This window comes from Parasteatoda tepidariorum, chromosome 3 (assembly GCF_043381705.1).
Source record: "Parasteatoda tepidariorum isolate YZ-2023 chromosome 3, CAS_Ptep_4.0, whole genome shotgun sequence".
Taxonomy (NCBI): domain Eukaryota; kingdom Metazoa; phylum Arthropoda; class Arachnida; order Araneae; family Theridiidae; genus Parasteatoda; species Parasteatoda tepidariorum.
Window position 1 is genome coordinate 64,945,372 of NC_092206.1, and position 15,246 is coordinate 64,960,617.

At 29.0% G+C, this 15,246-nt stretch overlaps 1 protein-coding gene across 1 annotated transcript in view; it reads left to right on the forward strand.

Moving 5' to 3' along the window:
* Positions 1-13,735, forward strand: part of LOC107445677 (mediator of RNA polymerase II transcription subunit 25) — a 33,607-nt gene extending 19,872 nt beyond the window's left edge. Inside the window, exons 15-20 of the mRNA XM_016060137.4 lie at positions 3,023-3,193; positions 3,272-3,361; positions 5,347-5,550; positions 6,846-7,010; positions 7,089-7,208; positions 11,737-13,735. Coding sequence (XP_015915623.1) covers positions 3,023-3,193; positions 3,272-3,361; positions 5,347-5,550; positions 6,846-7,010; positions 7,089-7,208; positions 11,737-11,934 — 948 coding nt within the window. The 3' untranslated portion in view covers positions 11,935-13,735. The remainder of the gene's footprint in view (positions 1-3,022; positions 3,194-3,271; positions 3,362-5,346; positions 5,551-6,845; positions 7,011-7,088; positions 7,209-11,736) is intronic.
* The last annotated feature ends 1,511 nt before the right edge of the window (positions 13,736-15,246 follow it).

The following is a 15,246-nucleotide window of genomic DNA, read 5'->3' on the forward strand; positions in this document are numbered from 1 at the left end:
ATTTAAAATTAAATCTTTCAAAATTTAATGTAATATATTTGTGGTAAGAAATTTCAGAATTAAAAAATTTATATATATTTTTTTGTTTCCGATTAGGCCCTGCAGTGAATTAATGAGTCTACATTAGAATTGAAATAACAAGTTAGCTGTTACATTGATCGATAAGAAAAGAATAAATTAATTTAATGTTCACTTAAAAAGATTAACTCATTGATTTAATTTAAATATAATTCAATTAATAAAATAAGTTTAAGTAATAAAAGACATTTTAAGAGTTAGGAAATATGTAATGAATGCCAAATGCGGCATGACATTCTTTAAATCTTCACTATCTGTACTTTTATGAAAAATTCCATTATCAACCTTCGATTGGCATTTTTTCACCTTTACCTGTTAATTTTAATAACCACCAATCAAGTTTGGTCAATTAATAATTTTCAATATGCATGCGTGTTGGTAATTTCCCAACAACTAGGGCAATAACATAATTCACACACAAGTAGGGCAATATCAGGTGCTTGGCTGTAAATGCCTTTCTAAGGCTGAGCACAACCATGGAACTAGCAGCTTTTTCATCCCTCAATGAAACAGATATCCGACAAAAACAAATTGATAATTTGTAACCTGCACATCGTTTGGGGTTGCCCCCTTTTGCATGGTGGACGCTAGAGGAGGGGGGCTTGAATGGCGAGAGAACCACTCATCTGGTCAGCAGAGGGGGAGATAAGGAGTGATAGATTTATGAGGAATTAGAAGACAGAACGCCTTGTCTTAACAATTTGTTCTTGTGGAATGTAACATTTCTTTCAATTTGTTTTTGTGGGATATCTATTTCATTGAGGAACGAAGAAAGTTGGTTGCACTCTGCATAAATTCAGAAATACCACACAATTTCGATTAAATATACAAAATTCCTTAATGCAGATTCAATATCAGATAAGAAATATCATACTTTTGTATCCATCTTAATAGTTGGAATGTTACATTTTTTATCATGCGGAGCTTTGCTGTATTATATTTCGTTAAAGTAAATGTATTGAATTCAATCCATCTGTTTCTAATTTTATATAATTTATTAAATAAAGGATTAAATTTTAAAAAAAAACGAAAGTGTGGCTTGTAGATAGGAACTGATTGCAGATTTGAAATCAGTGACATGAAAGTATCTCAAATATGTTCAAACATTTCACCCTACATTAAGCAAAAAAAATGTTCTCTGGTGTAATTTGAACATATCTACTTTTTTTTATAAAAAAAAAAAAAGTACACTTACTGCTAAGCAATTGTTTAGGTCATTTTTAATTTCTTACAGTTTCTTTTGGATTTTTTTACTTCCATTTTTTTCAGAAGAAATACTAACCCTCATTATGAAACACTAACCCTCATTAATACTAACCCTCATTTAACCCTCATTACGAAAAGCTTTTGCTTTTGAAGTGGTGTCTTTTTTATTTTAGGAATTATTATATTAGGAATTACTGTAGAAATTTTAAGTTAATTATTTAAAAAAGAAGAAAAAATTTTTCTTTTTAAATTTATTCATTAAGTACTTAGTGTGAGGGAAGCTTTGCTTCTCCGTCACTAGCCGTATAGTTGTATAGTGTGATATATGAATGTTCATTTGGGCCAATATTGAATGAATAAAACAATTAAGTNTACTGCTAAGCAATTGTTTAGGTCATTTTTAATTTCTTACAGTTTCTTTTGGGTTTTTTTACTTCCATTTTTTTCAGAAGAAATACTAACCCTCATTATGACGATACGAAAAGCTTTTGCTTTTGAAGTGGTGTCTTTTTTATATTAGGAATTCTGTAGAAATTTTAAGTTAATTATTTAAAAAAGAAGAAAAAAAATTTTTTTTTTAAATTTATTCATAAAGTACTTAGCATGTTATAAATCACGCTGACAATTTTGCATTTGATGAGATTCAAAGTGGTTGCTTTTTACAAAATTTATCATGCTAAATATGAAAATCTCTAGAAAATTCTCTGATCAGCTCCAGTTTTAAAGAACCAATAAAAATCTTTTATTAATGTAATGGGAAAATAATTTTTAGTTAGATTTCATCTAAAGTATAACTGTGCAAAATGACTACAAATAAAGATTTTTGCGAAAAATATTATGATAGATTAGCATCAATTGAAATTTTTTAAAAAGAGATCAATCAAATTTGATTTGTCTGTTATGGTAAATTATTTTTATTAATCTTTATTCCTATTTTCTTTAAACTAAAGCTGGTCAGAAAATGATTTGTATTATCAGTTCATTAAATCAAAATTAATTTTGTTTTTAATGCATTTTTACTGTTAGATACCTTAGAAGATTTTTTTTTTTAAGTTGGCTCACCTGCTGTGAACGCATTTTTTTCTGCCTCCGAAGTTTGCTTTAAATCTGATGGTACCTGTCTTTTTTTTTCTTTCTTTTTTTTCTCCAGTTACAAAGATTATTTAAATTATTTTTACTTGGTATAGCATGATTTTGTTTCAAGCCAATATATAAACTTATACAAAAACAGGCATCAGTCAGTAAGTAGCGCCCCTGAATAAGCTTGTAATACTTAACCCGCTTATAAGCTTTAAAAAAATATATATATAGGGACAATATTTTTTTAATCATCATTTATTTTATAAATTTTCAGTCATTTTTTATTATGTGTGCTATGTAATCGAAAAATCAACTGTGTGACAGAAAATTCAAAATTGAAATTTCTGCATATTTGTCATTTTTGTATGATAATCTACTCATTGCAACTTATTTTTTTTCCCCAAAAAAAAAATTCTTTTATCAGTTTTTTACATTTTTTTTTAGCGTTTATAGAATTAGCAGTAAAAAGAAAGTAGCTATCTAGCCACTTTTCTTGAAATCTATAGTGAACACGTTTTTTACAGTTGCAAAGCAGATGTCTGAGTAAACCTGTTATATTTACTACAAATTGATTAATAGTACCTGTAAACATTTTAATGTATGACATAGTTTCATGTGTTCTAAATAATTAATATTATTTTTTTATTCTATACTTTAGGTAGGGTGTGTACAGTTTCCTAATAATTGTGATATCCGAATTATGGTAATACTATATATGCCTGACAAAAGAATATACATGGGTTTTATTGCTAATGATCAAGAGGCATTTTTCAATAATATTCGACAAATGTATGATAATCATCGTAAGCAACAGCAACAAAAACAAAGGGTATACATTTTAAAAGTAATTTATCTGTAACAATACTAATTTATAAAAGCATTTGTAGTAATTGAAGCTGTTTTGCAGATGCAAATTGCTAGCTCTGTTCCTCAACCTGAGAATAATATGGCAGTGCAACCCAACACTAATACAAGTGCAAATATGATGATTCCACAGGTAATTCTTTTTCTGTTAGCCAAATTGGTACTTGTATACATCAATATTATATTGTATTGGTTGAAATTTTATTCAAGATGATGGTGTCTGATGTTTTTCAATCCCTTTCCCTTGCATATATGATAAAAAAAATTTAAAAATATAACCATAACTTCTTAAGTTTCACTTTTTACCCCATGGTAGTTGTTTATTACAATAGTAAACTATGGCTATATCTAAAATTTTAGTTGACTGCATTATTTCATGAGTTATCTGAAGGACACAACAGATTAGATATTATTGTAGATTCATCATATGTTAGTCTTTATAATTCATTGTATTGTATTAATTTAAAGTGAAAAACATAAGTAGTTGTATTCGTCAGCATGAATTCCCCTTCCCTTATTTTTTTTTTTTGTCACATTATTATTGGCACTAAACAGCCAATCAATTTCAAGATTATAACTTAAAGATAAGCAAATCCATTTCCAATTCAAATGAAAAGCAAGTATATGGAGAAACAATCTTTCATAGAGGACCTTAGTGAGTATTACCATATATTTGCTGCCTAACGATCAATGGGAGACAGGCCCAATGCAAGCATCATGCTTTTTTTCTGAAAAAAATGAGGGGGATTGAGTATCATTTATCATATCGTTTTCATTAAGTATTATTAATTACACTTTTATTTAAAGTCCTTGTACTGCGAAGTTTCTGTATATGCTGTTAATTAATCCTTATGAGTAGGAATACAATTATGATATTGCTGATTACAAAGATTATTGCTGGAAATTCAATAACTTTTATTTGTAGTTATTCTTTAGTTTTCTTTGAATACTAATAGAACATACCATTATTAATTCAATACATTATATAATAAATTGTATTTTCAATAAATGTTTCAGCTATTATCTTTAAATCAGGTTTAACAAATTCATAAAAATTTTTCAGTCTTTTGATATTTAAAGAGTGGGAATCTGTACTGGTGCATTTCATATATTAGGGTAAATTAATAGACATTGCTACATTACGTGTAGCAAATTTTAATGCCAATTCATGAACTAATTCTTTAATATACCTATGAATGATAATATTCTAGATATTTCCTAAGAGATATGATATTGCTTCATGTGTAATAGTTTATTTCTCAATTCGATATACAGTCGAACTTCTATTTAACGAACTTCCATTTTGCGAATTTCTCTATTTTGCAAATTTTTTCGAAGAACCAAGAACATTTTGCAAATTTCTTTGTGAAATAACTTCCAAATAGCGAAGTGAATTTTCTATTTAGCGAACCTTTCTTTGTGATCCACTTTCCCTATTTCCCACTTCCCTATTTCCCACTTCCCTATTTAACTTCCACTTTCCCTATTTCCCACTTCCCTATTTAACTTCCACTTTCACTATTTAAAATTACTTAGCAGTTATAATTTTATACAACAAATAAATACAGTCAAGATTTCATGCATAAATTTAGCTGTTTTTAGTTGTAAATGTATATAGCATGATTGTATAACACTGGATAATGTTTTGCTCTATTCTTATTTTCCATGCAGATTTCTTTAATGGTTAGGATTTATAAAATAAATAGTCGATACTAGTTTACAAGATAAAGGTGTATCCATTGTTATGTTAATTCTGTCTTGTGTTTATGAATTTCAAATCTGTTTTGTGTTGTTTAAGTATTTCCAAAGGGGATTTTCTATTTATCGAATTTTCCATATAACGAACTTATTATCGGGATTTAGCAACTTCGTTAAATAGAGGACCGACTGTATTTTATTTACTTTTACTACAGACTTTTGTTTTTCTCAAGTGTGGTTATTTGTTTTAACATGTTAGTTAAACTTTATTGTCATTCATGAATAAAAACTTGTCTTTTTTTTTTTAATACTGTATTCTTTATTTTAATAAAAAATGATGATGAATAAATTAGAATATTGATGAATTGTATTTCATAATACTTAATTGTTAAGTTCCTATACATTGCTTTTTTATTATAGCTTGCACCTAGTAATATAAACCCTAATGGAAGTCAAATGAATGCCCGTATGCCGATCAATCAACAACCAGTTCCACAAAATAATGCTCCAGCTGCCCAAGCTCCTGCCAATAATAATGGCATGGGACATTCTCAAAACATGAATGCGCAAACTAATAATGCTGCCAGATTAAATCATTTAGAAGCTGCTAGACAGCAAAATTTGGTAAGTTTTTCGATATAAAAGTTTAATAACTTTGAATCCTATTAATTGATACTTAAACAGTTTTCTTTTTTTCAAAGGTTTCACAAATATGTTTATTTTCCACATATTAAACTTTTTTGAACAAAAACAATATCTTTTAATAAGCTTATTGTATGTCACAAACTTATTGTTTGTAGATTATACTTAACACTTTGCACCATTTCTGCTAATATTTTAAAAATCTATTAAAAGTCCTTTATATATATATATAAAGAATTAAAAAAAAACAATTTCAAAATTTTATAGGATTGCTGCATAATCATTAAGATGAGTTAATAATTACGTACCATATTTTTTCAAAAGTGTATTGAATGTGAAAAAAATAATGTAAATAAAAAAAATGGATAATTTTTAAAAAGAACTTAGTATATATCTATAGAACATAATTTTCTGAAATTTAGTTTTAAATGGTATGACACCTGCTAAATGGAGTTTTTTGTTTTGGTTATTAAACTCGAATGGTTCTTATAGTTATTATCATTACAGATTATTTTACTGAAACAGTTTTTCTGTGGAATGAGGGTGTCATTGTAAAGAGTTTTGTTTGTATTAAGAGTTTTTAAAATACCTTGGCGCTACTTGACAAATGTTTTTAAAATTTTATTCCTACATAAACGCACCACAGTTTTGAACATTGCAAACAGCAGAGTATGAAAGTCTAGCATGTATTTAATTTTATATTTTAACAGAAAATATTTGTATATATGTTAATGTTGAAGTTTGGTTAATCCTAAGTACCTTAGTAACTCCTTGGTTTTACTGCAAAGGCTTAGTAAGAGGCCAAAATGAAATTATATAAAAGTATACTTGAGACTTTTGCTTTGAGTTTTTACAATAACATATGTAGATATATATGATAATTTGGAATTTATAAACGTTTGGTAACTAAGTTTAAAATTGAAGACTAAATAGAATGGTGTTTTTGTAATTTTGCTGATTAGCTTATTTTAATAAAAAAAAACTAGTACCATTATTGCTACTCTTTTACAAGATTATTCATAAATTTCCATTATTGCTACTCTTTTACAAGATTATTCAAAATCTGTAGGTTCTATATCTTGTTATGCATACTCTCAAATATGTTTCTTTAACCAAACTGATGTATTCATTTAGATTTCCAATTTTTTGTGATGTAATCTCCCTCAAGTGTAGTCCCTCATAGGGTATTCTAGTGATTATTTGAATTGGCGATATTTTATTTGAGTTAGATACTATGAGTATTACAAGGCTGTTATAACAATTTCTTTTCCTTTAAGCTTAAAATACAACAACTGCAACAAACCTTGGAACAAGCACAGCAGAAAGAATTGCAATATAAAGCTGCTCAGGAGCAGCAACAGCAAGTACAACAACAAGTACAGCAACAGCAGCAACAACAACAACAGCAACAAATGATTGATAGACAGAATGCTATAAGACAGGTAAAGCAGTAATTTTTCAGGTTTCTTTTTATTTATTTTTTTTTTCTTGCAAACATTCACTTTGATTTATCTTTTTAGTTGCAACAACAACTACAACTTCAGCAACAACAGTTGGCCCAACAACAGCAGACTATAAATATGCAACAAATGAACCAGCAAGGTAACCATAACCCTCAACTGCGAAATTTGCTGCAGCAGGTAAAAATCATTTATATATAAATATGTATGTGCATAATTTTATAATTATTTTAATATGTAGCGTAATCTAGGAATAAAAGAGAATTTTTTAATTTTTTTTTTTTTTTTAATTATTTGCTGTTCAAATCTGATTTACAGAAAGCTAAATTATCATTTTGCTTTTATATAATACTACTCATAATATCTGAAAAATAAATTTGAGAAATCGTGAAAAATCTCCAAACTTGTACATTGTCTGGCTGGTATTTGTCTAACAAATATGCGCCGGGAAGAAACTTTAGCAAGCCGAAATATCCTTTTTTAAGTACTTATTAACGAAAACATTAATGTACCAATTATTAATTTGTTGAAAAAATGGTCTTAACATCAAAATTTTATTTTAACTATAAATCAGAAGCATTAATTGTTATTAACAAAAAAGTGATAGGCATTAGGGACAAAAAAAATTTTTTAATTAATAAGCATTCTTGTTTTTATTCTTCATATGATTAAGGTATAAAAAAAGAGTAAATTAACTTTGTTTTGTAAGTTTTTAGAGTATATAATTATTGTCAGTAGCATTTAGATCATATCAAATAAAATTTCTATATATTTTACGTTCGAGGATGTCATCTTCGAGGTTCGATGGGTGAGCAGGAGCATCATTGAGGACGAGAAGGGCTTGCAAGGCCGTTCCTCGCATCTCAAAACAAAACTTCATTCGATCGACTGCTCGTATCTCAAATAACTCATATGTTAGGGCACTCGTATCTCGAGGTACCACTGTATATCTTTAGCATTGAAGTTCTAAATTTCAATGCTTTTAATAGTCAAAAAAGCAAAATATGACAATCTTACTTATGTTACAGTTGTTTCATATTTATAAGTTTAAAAAAGAAAGAACGTTGACTTACTAGTGTTAGAGATCTAAAGCTCAGTTAGAACTTTTTAAGTCCTTTATTTAAAGTTACAAATGCTTTTTCTCTCTATGTAACTTTAAAACAAATTTTTGTTCAACTATATCAATTCAATACAAGACTAAAAAATCGTAGAAAAATAATTTGAGCATACTTTCTCCCCTTTCTTTCTACGTAAAGAAGTGAGACCTTAATGGCAAGGCCTGAAAACTATAATGCTCAATGTGGCCAGGCACACAATAATGGAATAAAAATAAACCAAGACGAAACGTGAGAACTCCAGCTCGCAATATCGTAACAAAATTGCCCGGAAATGTTGGTGATGCAAGAAATGTATCCTGCCCTATCGAATCATGGAAGTTGCTTATCAACGAAATAATAACAACGAGTATTGTGGAATGCGCAAACATTTATATAAAATCAACTGCATGCAATTTCCAAAGAAAAAGAGATGCTCGTGAGACAAATATGACGGAAATAAGAGCATTTATTGGCCTTTATTTAGCGGGAATTCACAAATCCTCACATGTAAATGTCCCTGATATTTGGAATACCGATGGCACAGGCCTTGAAGTTTTTTATCGGACTATGTCATATAATCGCTTTTTATTCCTAATGAGATGCATAAGATTCGATGATATTACTGATCGTCCTTCTAGAAGAGAACTGGATAAATTGGCTCCCATACAATCTATTTTTGAAAAATTTGTTGCAAACTGCCAACATGTATACAGTCTCGGGGAATTTGTCACTATAGATGAAAAGTTAGAACCCTTTAGAGGTAAATGTTCCTTTCGTCAATATATTCCAAGTAAACCTGCCAAGTATAGAATTAAAATATTTGCTTTAGTTGATTCTAGGACATTTTATACTTGGAATCTTGAAATTTATGCAGGTGCTCAACCAGAAGGTCCATATAAAGTAGAAAATACTCCCGATAAAATTGTCAAGAGGTTAATGGAACCGATTTACAACTCTGGGCGTAATCTCATAGTTGACAATTGGTATACTAGTTATGCATTAGCGAAAGATCTCCTTCAAAAGAAAATAACATTTGTAGGAACTGTCAGAAAAAATAAAAGAGAACCACTACCAATCATTTCTGGGAAGAAACGAGAAGTGTATTCCTCTTTATTTGGATTCCAAAGGAATGCGACTTTGGTATCCTACGTACCGAAAAAAAATTAATGTGTGGTACTTTTGTCTACCACGCACAATGATGGTGCAATTGATGTTTCAACTGCAGAAGCCAGGAAACCAGAAATAATAACTTTNAACCACTACCAATCATTTCTGGGAAGAAACGAGAAGTGTATTCCTCTTTATTTGGATTCCAAACGAATGCGACTTTGGTATCCTACGTACCGAAAAAAAATTTATGTGTGGTACTTTTGTCTACCATGCACAATGATGGTGCAATTGATGTTTCAACTGCAGAAGCCAGGAAACCAGAAATAATAACTTTTTACAATCTGACGAAGGGAGCTGTAGATGTAGTTGATGAAATTTCAGCTACTTATTCCACTGCAAGAGTTAGTAACAGATGGCCGATGATAGTATTTTTCAGTATTTTGAATACTGCAGCCAAAAATGCGCGAATTTGACTATTATCTGCGAAATCGCCACTGCTCCAATACAAAAAAAAAGGAGTTTATTTTTTAAAGATCTGGCGTTAAGAGTTTCTGAAGGAGCATGTAGAAAAAAGAAGTTTGCAGCCAACGCTTCCACGCGAATTACGTGAAAAAATATATAGCGACCGCAATGAAAATTATGAAGCACCATCGGCAAAAAAGCAAAAATGTTCAAGAAAAAGATGTCATATCTGCCCCAGCAAAATTGACAGAAAATCGCAAATTTCTTGTGCTAAATTTTCAAAAAATGTATGGGGAGAGCATAGCAGTGTTATTTGCAGAATATGCCAGTGAAATGTAAGTTTTGTTTCAATTATAGTAAATGTAATAAACATTATTTAATTGTTCAAAATCTAATATTAATTACATGTATAGCTTAAAAAAAGTTTTTCAAAATTTTATTGTAAATATATAAATATATCATTAAACTTTTTTAAACTTGCTGTTTTAAAAAATATTTTATTTTTTATTTACCCATATATAATTCTAAGTTAAAAACACAAATCTTTTATGCTCAGCAAATTGATTTTACCATTTTCTTAAGCGAAAATCCGCTCCGGGCCTGCGAAGCCCGCCGCGAGCTCTCGTGTGGCGGTAAGTAGCGCAAGTTCTCCCGGGTTAAAAAGCTGTACACTAAGCACCTGGTTCGGCTCTGCTTTGAGGTGACAGAGAACACAAACCTTACCCTTCGAGAGTATTGGAAGGACCACTTTAACATCTTAATATGCCTCATAATTATTGAGCAGGCCTGGCTGAGTGTTACAACGAGGACCTTGATCTCTGCATGGAAGAAGCTGTGCCCTGAGTGAGTCTTTAGCTTCAAAGGATTCAAACCCGAAGTGCCAGTGGAGGAGGAGATTGTGTCTCTGGGAAAATCCATGAACCTGGTGATGGAGAGAGATGTGAACGAGCTCACCAAGGAACACTCTCAAGAACTGACGACCGAGGAATTACAAGAGTTAAAGTCGCAGCAGCATTCGGGAGTTCTGCGAGAAATTAGTTTTCAGGAAGAGCCAGAGGTAGAGGAGGTTATCTCTACAAGTGAGATAAAAGAGTTCTTGAGAATGTGGGAGAGAATTTCACAATTGGTGGAAAAGAAACACCCTGAAAACGTTGCAACTAGTCGTACATCGGAGCTATTTTATGACACTTGCCTAACTTATTTCTGCAGCATTCTGAAAAGGAGGTAGAAACAAGCCTCTTTGGACATTTTTTTTTAAACTGGCTAAAAAAGCAAAGACCAGTGAAGAGATAAGCAGTGACTAAAATTAAGCATACAGTAGCATTTAAGTTGTGTGTGCCAAAATACAAATATGTATGTACACTTTATAAAACCAGTTTTTTTTTTGCTTTACATTCTTTTTTATTATGTTTTTATACAATATTTGTCATTTATAAATACATTTTTCTTATTCAAAAACAATTAGGGGTAGAATTTTTAGGGCTGGAACGGATTAATGGCATTTCAATTAATTTCAATTGGGAAAATTGCTTTGAGATACGAGCAAATAGACATACGAGCAAGGTTGCAGAACGAATTAAACTCGTATCTCGATATATCACTGTATATGTATTTCTTCTAAATGACATTGTTTCGAATTTTAATACAATATAACACTTTAAGAAAACATATATATATGAACTTAGCAAGAAAGCTATATACTTTTATAAACAATATACACAATATCACAAAATGCTCTATTATTTAAATCTATTACTGAAAATGAAAGGTAAAATGTAGTCTAAATATATGTTTAGAATTTTTTTTTAAGAAACTTTAAATCATTTAATTTCTTTTTTGAACCTAAAAATAATGTTTTTTAAACACTCCAGGGCTTGAGATGCTTTTTTAACTTTATGCCCTGATGCTTTTTTAACTTTTTTTTTTAAAATCAAATGCTTGCTGTATGATTAACTAGGAACAGTGTTTATTAAATAGACATTAGAAATATAAACGTATTACAAAAATGAATGTTTGATATTGGAAACTTTACTTTTCAGCAAGCACAGCAACAATTGAGAAGGCAGCAGATCCAACAAAATCCAATGTTGATGCAACATGCTCAAGGAATGCGCCAACAAATGCCAGGAAATATTCAACAAGGAGGAATGGCATCTAATGTCGGGCAACAACAACCACAGCAGCAAGCACAACAAAATTGGGGAGATCTGGGAATGCTAGATTCTTTACAACCCTAATTTGATGATACTTTTACATGAGAGCTATAGAACAATTATTTAAAAGCTAATATTTTTTACTATTAACAAGTTGAATATGATTTTAAAAAAATGCTTATGTATATATGATTTCCTTTTTATAAACTTGAATTGGTTTAAATATTACAGATATTATAAATTTCTAAATTGTTGAAGATAAAATTATCTTGATGGTCTTAAGATAAATATTTAAAGTTATAGTTTAAAACTCTATTATAGTTTTATTCTTTTTTTTTTATATTTATTTTACTGTTTTACAATAATTATTTGAATTAACCTAGTCAAGCTTAATACAGATTCAAAAGCTGCGCATTGTCTCAGGCATTAACTTGAGGAATGAAGATTATTAAATAACAAATTTTTTAAAAAAAAAATAACAATGTGCATCTGAACTGCTTGCTTGTTGCACTTAATTTATGGATTTCAATGATTCCAAAATTTTCATCACATTATAATCTGTCTCATAGACCTCAACGACGACGAAATTTCTGTAGTTTCAGTAGATATTTTTTCCAGATATAGCAAAGGTAATTTAATCTTAATAAATTAGACTTAAAAGACTTTCATACTCCATTACGTAAAAATAATACAAAGAGATATGTGAAAGATCAGACAGACAAATAGTCATTTTAAATTCTGACTTAAATTCTATCTGTTTTAAAAAATACTACTGATATAACCCTTAAACGCTGGAATGTATGTCTTCCTGATTAATAAGAAATGTTTAAAAAAAAGTCTTCACTATTGTTCTTAAGATATTAAAAAAGCATTCATCATCAATTAAATTTTAACTTAGTTAAAAACAATCTAATATGTATTTTTTTTTTAATCATTTACAAGATGAAAGAAATTTTTTTCACTAGTGAAATTTTACGAACTCCATTTTGATTTCACCCATTTCAAATATTTAATGTCTGAGACACCCAAGAGTTAACTATATTATATTAAAATTGAATTTGTTTCTAGAAATCATTTTATTCTTGTTCATCATCTGCAATTGTTCCATCTAAGCAGTGGGCTATAGAAGCAAATTCCCACCACAAACAATTGAAACTATGTTAATCATTGTTAACATATTTTATGCATTAGAAATAAATTCAAAGGCATCTAAAAATTAAATTTTATAAAAATAACAGTACAAAGTATCTTGGCAGACTGTATGCCAAGTCCTTATTTGTATTATGAAGATTATTGTCCAGTAATTGGAGTCTCAAACTTTTAATACCATTATTAATACCAACTTCTGCAAAGTGTGTTACTGTTTTACTCAAATGTCACTTTTTATAGATTTTATAACTGTTCTTATAAATTTAGTCAAACTTAAATTACAATTTGTCAAACTTAAGTTCAATTTTTTTTCAATTTAATAATCAGTGTACAATTGTTCATTAATGCATGTTTAAACAAGGTTCATAAAATACATTGATGTCAGTATTTTATTATTTTTACGTTTATTTCAGTTTGCAAAATTTGCATTTAGTAAGCATTTTATTAAGTCTGTTATTTGAGCATGCAGTTTCTATGTTATAAAATTAATAATAGTTATATAAATTATTGGCAACAGGTTATTATTTGTAATTATTACCTACTATGTTGTTAAAAAAATTTGTTTATTTTTGTACATATTTTGCATATTTACAAGTTTTATTCTTTGTATAAAGTATTTTGAAGCAAGGTATATTAAAAAAAAAAAATTTTTTTTTAATCAACAAAATAAAATGTATCATTATTAGTTAGTATTATGAAAAATGTGTCATTTTATTTAATAAAATTTTAAAACAAATTTTAGAATTGTTGCCTTTACTTATTTTAATACAAAATATACTTCTTAGCATTGCCAATTTGTACAGCATTCCTGCCAAAGTATTATTTTAGTATTAAGTATTACTTATCAAAGTATTACTTTTGTTATTAGTTTCTTGAAGATCTATTCAAAGAAATTTTATTAGTTTCCCTATTTCAGTTCTTTTATGCAAGCTAAAGCATGTGAAAATATTCCACGTAACAACTTGAAATTGTAGTAGCATTTAACTTGGCCATTTTTTTATATTTCACTGTTTACTCACATAAAATTTACATATTTTCTAATTAATTCCTCTATTTTAGTTTTCAAAACAATCAAGATCAAAATAGACAGAAATGAAAAAGAAGGGATGTATTGCATCCTCCCTTTTAAGATGATAGCTTCATATTTAAATCTTCTTTTTAATTTAAGGTATGTGCAACAAACACAATCAAAAGAACAAAAAAAAACATTTATTAACACTAGATTGCCCAAGGAAGTCATTTTGACTGCTTTTTAATTTCAATTAGAAAAACGATGTATATAATGACACAATTTCAATGTTTACTTTTTTTATTGTTAATATTTACTAATATGCTGTTATTAAACTGTAAATAATATTAAAAATTAATTTTAAACAAATTTCTTTACACATTAGTTACTCTTTCACAATCCAGTCATTTTGACTTCTTTTGGGCAATATAGATATACAGGGTGATTCTAGAAAGGTGGGCAAAATTTTAGGAAGTGATAGTACACACCCAAGCAAACAATTTTTATCAAAGAATGCATGGTCGAAAACAAAACCACTGGAGGGCGTCAAAGTTTATGTTCTTATATGAGGCAAAAACACACAAAGAACGATGAAGTTAAGTTATAAAAGCAAATTTAATAGCATGTGATTACAATAAGTGTTCAAAACAGTGGCCGGCAGCAGCTATGCACGCAGTACAACGGTGAAGAAAAGATAGGCGAACATTCTGAAACACACCAGATCACGAACTTTCCTAGCAGCGGCCGAAAGCTTGGCGACAAGTAACGCAGCGCAGTAACTCGCAACAGGAATGGAGCTTTCACGTTTGCATCAAACAACTTTCCAAATGCGCCAGCACCTTTGCGTTTTGTTTTCGACCATGCATTCTTTGATAAAAATTGTTTGCTTGGGTGTGTACTATCACTTCCTAAAATTTTGCCCACCTTTTTAGAATCACCCTGTATACTAAGTTTCAGTCTTTCTAGTGTTAATAATTTTAACCAATAAAAAATTTAATAAGCAATAACTTTTGAATATTAAGGAATATTTTGTAAACTAAGAAAAAAAAATTATCTACATTTAAAACAAGAAGACTATTAAAATTTATATCTGTTTTACTAATTAACAAATTCATAAAATGTTCACTTATTTGTCTATCATTATTAAACTTTAAAGGAATGTACTAAAAAAAGAAATTAATATTAAAAATAGATAATTATAAGCTAAGTATAATACTCAGAAGCAAAATAATAAATTT